The 7,509-nt window shown below is 28.0% G+C and overlaps 1 protein-coding gene across 1 annotated transcript; it reads right to left on the reverse strand.

The window, feature by feature from the left end:
- Window positions 1-1,224: 1,224 nt before the first annotated feature.
- LOC119615518 (myosin regulatory light chain 2) lies at window positions 1,225-5,334 on the reverse strand. Its single transcript, XM_037971528.1, has 3 exons — window positions 5,172-5,334; window positions 3,830-4,069; window positions 1,225-3,679 (listed from the first exon to the last, which is right to left on the reverse strand). The coding sequence occupies exons 1-3, from the start codon at window positions 5,172-5,174 to the stop codon at window positions 3,254-3,256; spliced, it is 669 nt and encodes a 222-aa protein (XP_037827456.1). The 5' UTR covers window positions 5,175-5,334; the 3' UTR covers window positions 1,225-3,253.
- Window positions 5,335-7,509: the final 2,175 nt, after the last annotated feature.

Here is a 7,509-nt window from a genome sequence, read left to right on the forward strand (position 1 = left end):
AGACTATAGACTAGACTATAGACTAGACTATAGACTAGACTATAGACTAGACTATAGACTAGACTATAGACTAGACTATAGACTAGACTATAGACTAGACTATAGACTAGACTATAGACTAGACTATAGACTAGACTATAGACTAGACTATAGACTAGACTATAGACTAGACTATAGACTAGACTATAGACTAGACTATAGACTAGACTATAGACTAGACTATAGACTAGACTATAGACTAGACTATAGACTAGACTATAGACTAGACTATAGACTAGACTATAGACTAGACTATAGACTAGACTATAGACTAGACTATAGACTAGACTATAGACTAGACTATAGACTAGACTAGACTAGACTATAGACTAGACTATAGACTAGACTATAGACTGACTATAGACTAGACTATAGACTAGACTATAGACTAGACTATAGACTAGACTATAGACTAGACTATAGACTAGACTATAGACTAGACTATAGACTAGACTATAGACTAGACTATAGACTAGACTATAGACTAGACTATAGACTAGACTATAGACTAGACTATAGACTAGACTATAGACTAGACTATAGACTAGACTATAGACTAGACTATAGACTAGACTATAGACTAGACTATAGACTAGACTATAGACTAGACTATAGACTAGACTATAGACGACTATAGACTAGACTATAGACTAGACTATAGACTAGACTATAGACTAGACTATAGACTAGACTATAGACTAGACTATAGACTAGACTATAGACTAGACTAGACTAGACTATAGACTAGACTATAGACTAGACTATAGACTATAGTACAGACTAGACAGTTTATAATTTAGAAAAAGCTCGGAAAATATTGTGGGGATACCGCGGTATTTTTCTTTTTGCATGCTTGGCTCCAATAGTAGTGTTATAGTAAAAATACATTCAGTAGCTTATAGGAAATGATGGAAATATTTATCCAGTTCACAATAGGCTTTGTAACGTTGTTTGTCATAATTATTGTTATTATAGGTTTCTTTACGAAAAAAAAAAAAACAATAATAACAAATGTACAACATACAAACTGCCATGGCGATTGTGTATTGGGTATTTAAATGAGTATAATTACAAATACACTGAGCAAAAAGTTGTATATTTAGAAGGCATAAGCAACTTGTTGTAAGTTATGCAAATTTTTTACATATTTTACAATCTTTTAAAGAAATAAAACAAATTTGTAAATTTTTGTTTGTGCTTGTTTTTTTTACGTAGACGACTGATAGTTTGTGATTTTATTGAAAGCCTTCTTTTCTTTAGAATTTTCTACAATATCAAGTCATCATACTTATTTTTTTTTTTCGTATGTTTTGTTTTGTTTTCAAACAATTATATAAATAGTTAGATAAATAAGTTTAAATATAAGTTTATATATTGTTTCAGATAAGTGTTTTTTGTTTTTTTTTTTCTTCTCGATTTTCCTTAACAATAATAGAACAGAGATTCTTTAAGATTTTTTACTTTTTTGGCAAAAAGCCATAAAAGAATAAATAACAAGATGTTGCTTTATGCTCTTGTGTTCTATTAATTAATTTAAGAAAATTTTAAAAAAAATATAAGGTTTTGTTTTGCAAACAAATTAAGTAGAAAAACTTTTTGTTCAAAACTTATACCAGAGTATTTGAGAATTATAATATGAGAATAAATGATATAGAACTTATAGACTAAAAAGCAAAAAATGTTTAAAGTAAATTTGCTTAAGTGTTTGTTTTTTAATTTTTATAAAAATTGTGTTTTGTTTAACATGATTATTAAGTATTATTATTATTATTATAATGATTGTTAGTTAATTATTTTTGCTTAAATGTAAAAAAATGTTATGAATTTTTTAAATTATTAAGCAATTAATTACTTAAATATTAGTCACATTTTATTGTTTTATAAATGTTTTAAACGATTAGATAAATACGTTAAATGTTGTTTTGTTTTTAATAAGTTTTTTTCTTAACTAAGGAACAGAGTTTATATAGTATTTAGTTTTTTAAACGATTTTCATATGATATTTTTTGTTTTCGCACAATTTCTTTTGAAAATTGTAGTGTTTTGTCTTAAAAGTTAATAGAAAAAGTAAAGAACATTTTGAATAATTTTTTAAAATAACGAAATTTTTGGTTAAATATTTAACTTGTGATTAAATAAGTGTGTGTGTTAGTAAAATAATTAATTGATTAATTAAATAAATAAATAATTTTTAATTGACATGTTTCAACAATTTTTCTTTTGTGTTTAAGAAGAGTATTTTAAAGTTAGTGTCTGTCTCTCTTTAAAAATATAAATTATTAAATTTATATAATAAAAAAAGCGCATTTGTCTCTCTTAATTTGATTTTTTTGGGTTATCATTTCACATCAATAACAAAACCAGTACTCTTTCCTAGGTTCTCTTTTTGAACTCTAACATTTTGTTCTCTTGTTGAGTAATAATTTTGCTTTAAGGAGAGCTTTGTTTACTATAATGCTAACGTTATATTAATACATAGTTTTTTGGGGAAACATTAATAGATTTTTCTGTTGATATATATATAAATAAATATGTAGTTGTTGTTGTGGTTAGTATATAATTAATAATATAACATAAATTGTGCCTTTAAATCGGTAATTGCTATAAATTCTAGAAACAACTTGTTTAAATAAAATAAATATATGTTTAACGTAGTAGTGTTATTAACGAAATAAACGTTTTAAAAGTTTGTCAAAAAAATGTTAAATAAGTTTTTCTTTAAAATATTTCAATTAACTAGTAACTAAACAAAAAACAACGAACTTTTTTTTTTAAATAAACATTTTTTTCAGGATTAAAAAAGTTTTAACCGCTCAAAGCTTGCCAAAACATGACTCTATTCTATAAGCAATAAAGAAATTGTTTAAAAAAAATATTTAAGAAAACTTTCATAGAGAATTTCTCTCTCTCTGTAGAGGGTCGGTGGGGGTAGAAGTTTGAAAATTCTTCTCCCCCTTGCCCATTCTAGTTTGTAATGAAATTAATTTTTAAAAAATATTTGTTTGTTTTTTTTTAAGGTTTTCAAATTATTAAAACAAATTATTATTTTTTATTAATTTTTTTAATATTTTTTTTGGTGTTTTTTAATATTTTTTTTTTCAATTTTGTTTCTTAAGGAGTTAAAAGTTAAAAGTAAGAAGTGCTTAATAGATGTGAAAAAAAAATGGTGATGGTGGGTGTACAAAAATTTATATTCTATACGTTAATTAACATCTTAGGCGGCTTCTTCACCTTCTTCTTCTTCCTCCTTGCCGGTGAGCATAGCGATCAAAGCAGCGGTATCGATTTGGTTCTTATCATCGATAACCATTTGATCGAAAGCATCATCGACTTCCTTCATGGTGAATTTGTCACCGAAGTTCATGAGCATTTCACGGAATTTGTCACCATCGATGAGACCATCATTGTCGAATGTTTTGAAAGCAGCAATGACAACTTCATCTTCATCGTTAGCACCAGAGCTGGCCATGCGGTTGGCGAACAAGGTCAACAATTGGGTGAAGTTGATGGGACCAGAGGCTTCGCCCAACATAGAGTCCAATTCCTTATCGGCGGCAATTTTGCCTACGGAATCGAAAGCGGCACGCAAATCGTTCTTGCCAATGATACCATCCTTGTCAGCATCCATAAGTTGGAAGGCCTATTTTTGTTTGTACGATTTTGGTTTAAAGTTTTGAATTAGTTACAAATTCGTTAAAGATTCTCAAACAATTTTTATTTAGTTGTTTGAATGTTGGAGTTTTTTGGGGTGTTTTTTTTTTTTTAAATTTTGTTCTTTTTCAATACTTACTTCTTTGAATTCAGCAATTTGTTTTTGGGAGAAAACAGAGAAGACGGAGGAACCAGCGCGCTTAGATTTTCTGGAGCCACGGCTACCACCGGAAGCTCTCTTGGAGCCAGTAGTGGAGGCGGGTGCTGGGGTAGCAGCTGGGGCAGGGGTTGCTGCCTCAGAGACAGTTTCGGATGCGGTTTCCGAAGCGCCACCTTCTTCCTTGGTCTTCTTCTTCTTAACCTTCTTCTTCTCATCGGCCTGTTTGGTGTGAAAAGAAGATTTTTAAGTGGTATTAGTTTAGATGTTTAGTTGTGTAGTTTTAGGGAATTGTTTAAAGGATTTTCAAATTATAGCAAATGGATTTATGCTATATATTCGTTGATTTAAATTTTCCCGAAATTTCTCTAGATTTTCAAATTATTAATCAAATTTGAATAATTTTTCAAAAGGAAGTAATAAAATTTTTCTAACCCGATTTCAGAATAAATTTTCATAATAGAATTTTAAGGTTATATTCTATATATCCAAGATTTCTGGTTGTAAATATAAAGTGCAAAGTTTATTAGAGATAATAAGTTCAAATTATTAAATTTTTGTTTGTTAGATTTCAATTTTTTCATTCATTTAAAGTTCATAACTTTAACTATTTGAAAAACTTCTTTTATTTCAAGTTAACAATTTTCAGTTTCAAATTATTATGAAGTTTTGTCAATTATTGTTTTCAAATTTAGTCAAAGTTCAATTTGAAACTTAAAATCTTTAATAATTTCTTTAAAATTCTTAAGACACTTTATTTAATTTTATTTATTAAAATATTTTTCAATTTCATTTTGAATATTTTTTTTCAATTATTATATTTTCATATATTACGCAAGTTTTCTTTACGATTTTATAGCACACTTAAGTTTCACTCAATTCTATTTTGATTCAATAGTGTTGGTATATATTTGTCTCTTTTACACACAAACGATATCAAGTTACAGTTATATATGTATGGAAAGGTTGTAGTTTACAACTTTTTTAGGCTAAATTTTAAAGATCGAAAGTTATATCACTTATTTTTAAACATTTTCTTAAAGTTTTTTTTTTTGTAACTTTATTACAACATTTTTGAAGTTTTAAAGATTTATTATTTTACACAATTTTCTTGAGAGTTTTTTCTTTAATTATTCCAACTTCACTATATATATTTTTGATATTTTTTTTTGTAAAACTTTTATATTTTCTTTGATATTTTTGTTATAGTTTTCCATTGAAAATCCTTTAAATTAATCCTTTGGTTGGCTGGTAGTATATTTGTTTTAATACAAGTCCATTTTTTTTTTTCTTAAAAAGACTTATATTCAGACGAATTCCTTACCATGGTGCTAGGTTGTGTCTTGTTGTCTGAACGGATCGAGCTGTGTGAGCACAGTGATTGTTCTGGCTGATTTTATCTTAACGTCGATGATATTTTAAGAAAAATTTTCGTCAAAAATTTTCCAAATTTCGCACCCATACCAACAAACCATTCTACATTAGCCCCAACGGCAATAGACCCATACTCTTGCAAATATATACATAATTTCGTATATGTATTTAAGAAATTAGCCAAGAATATGAATGGCTCACTCAAACATACATACACAGCGTCGTTAACTCAAACCAGCCAGTCGTATGTATTTCGTATAACATCGTATGCATAGTTCTCGAGATGCCTTTTTTAGCCTGTATACAGGGTGTGGTGTGTGTAGCTATAACGATACATAAGGTGGGGTAATATGAAAAGCTCTATACTTTGCCTCGTGACCCCTGCACGCATCGATACCATACACATCGAACAAACAATTCTAATAATAACATTAACATTAATTTTTACTCTTGCGTGAGTATGAGTGCTATCAAAACATTTCTCACTCTCTGTCTGGGTAGCTATAGCGTGGCGTTTCAATGTGTATGTATCTTTGGCTATATACATATATATCTTAAGATATCTTATGAACGAAGGCATTTGTGTATTTTTTGACTACATCACCTACATTTTTATTTCATTTAGTCCAGTTTATAGTTAGCCCTCCCCTCTTCACCACTTCCTTCTCCTAGTTAAAGTTTAATTTCAAAATTTTTTCTCAATTAATTTTGAAATTTTTGTTCTTATTTCTTATGTTTAAAAATCTATTTATATTTTAGTGTATGCGTTTCTTAGTCTTTTGTTAATAATATTTGAATAGATTGTTGTTGTTCCTCACCTTGTGTAATTTCAAAATTTATTTTCAATTTTTTTTTTTTCAGCCTCTTCTTCTTTTTCCCTAAATTAATGTTTGTGTGGGCCAAAAGTTTCGTTAATTTCATTTCGTTCAATCATTCTTTCGTTAATTTTCTTCGTTTCCCAACGAAGTCTATTATAAATATTTCGTATTGTGCAATATAAAAATTCATTTGTTTTTGTTCTACAACGCCTGAAACTATAGATTTTCATATTTATTTGTTATTTAAACAAAACAATTTTTTTTTGCTCTCATACTTTTTCAACAACAAAAATGTATTTTTATCTTAAAAATTTTAATCTGTATTATAAATTGTATGAAATGAAATTATTGGAGGATAAATGTTTGCCTAAATATGTATTCTTATGAATTATATAACATTGAATTTGTTTTTACTGGGGGGAATCCATAGGAAAATTTTGGAAAAGTTCCCAAAAAAAAAAAAAAAAAAAAAAAAGAATTCAATCCCAATTTTAAAATTAATTCCCTGACGTAAATGTTTACGGCAATTTAATAACAGAGTTATTACATATTAATAATTTATTATTTAACCGTATTTATTTTAAACAAGTAAAGAGTTTTATATTCGTCTATGACGAATCTTATATACTCTTTACCATTATTTTATTGTTAATAATCAGACAATTCAGAAAGTCCCCTTTTATAGATTTTCACTCAATCAGGACCTATATATGTATATGATTTTATTCAATCAGTTTGCTGAGTGTTTAATTTTGTGTTTCTTTGGGTTCAATATTATAAAGGAATTAAAAAAGTACCAGCTGAAAAGCAAAAAGTACCAAAATATTCACTCTTATAGCTTTATATTCCACCAGGATCCTTTATTTCTGATTATACATATATAGTATAGTCTAGTCTATAGTCTAGTCTATAGTCTAGTCTATAGTCTAGTCTATAGTCTAGTCTATAGTCTAGTCTATAGTCTAGTCTATAGTCTAGTCTATAGTCTAGTCTATAGTCTAGTCTATAGTCTAGTCTATAGTCTAGTCTATAGTCTAGTCTATAGTCTAGTCTATAGTCTAGTCTATAGTCTAGTCTATAGTCTAGTCTATAGTCTAGTCTATAGTCTAGTCTATAGTCTAGTCTATAGTCTAGTCTATAGTCTAGTCTATAGTCTAGTCTATAGTCTAGTCTATAGTCTAGTCTATAGTCCAGTCTATAGTCTAGTCTATAGTCTAGTCTATAGTCTAGTCTATAGTCTAGTCTATAGTCTAGTCTATAGTCTAGTCTATAGTCTAGTCTATAGTCTAGTCTATAGACTAGTCTAGTCTATAGTATAGTCTAGTCTATAGTATAGTCTAGTCTATAGTATAGTCTAGTCTATAGTCTAGTCTATAGTATAGTCTAGTCTATAGTATAGTCTAGTCTATAGTATAGTCTAGTCTATAGTATAGTCTAGTCTATAGTATAGTCTAGTCTATAGTACAGTCT

This window comes from Lucilia sericata, unplaced genomic scaffold, assembly GCF_015586225.1.
Source record: "Lucilia sericata isolate MDLA Ls3-8-SP2 unplaced genomic scaffold, ASM1558622v1 Contig005585F_arrow, whole genome shotgun sequence".
In the NCBI taxonomy this organism is placed as follows: Eukaryota; Metazoa; Arthropoda; class Insecta; order Diptera; family Calliphoridae; genus Lucilia; species Lucilia sericata.

Excerpts from the sequence above, each read along its gene's own strand:
- LOC119615518 (XM_037971528.1), bottom strand. Across the intron at positions 3,680-3,829 it reads AAATTGCTGAATTCAAAGAA|GCCTTCCAACTTATGGATGC; the intron begins GTAAGTATTGAA and ends AAACAAAAATAG.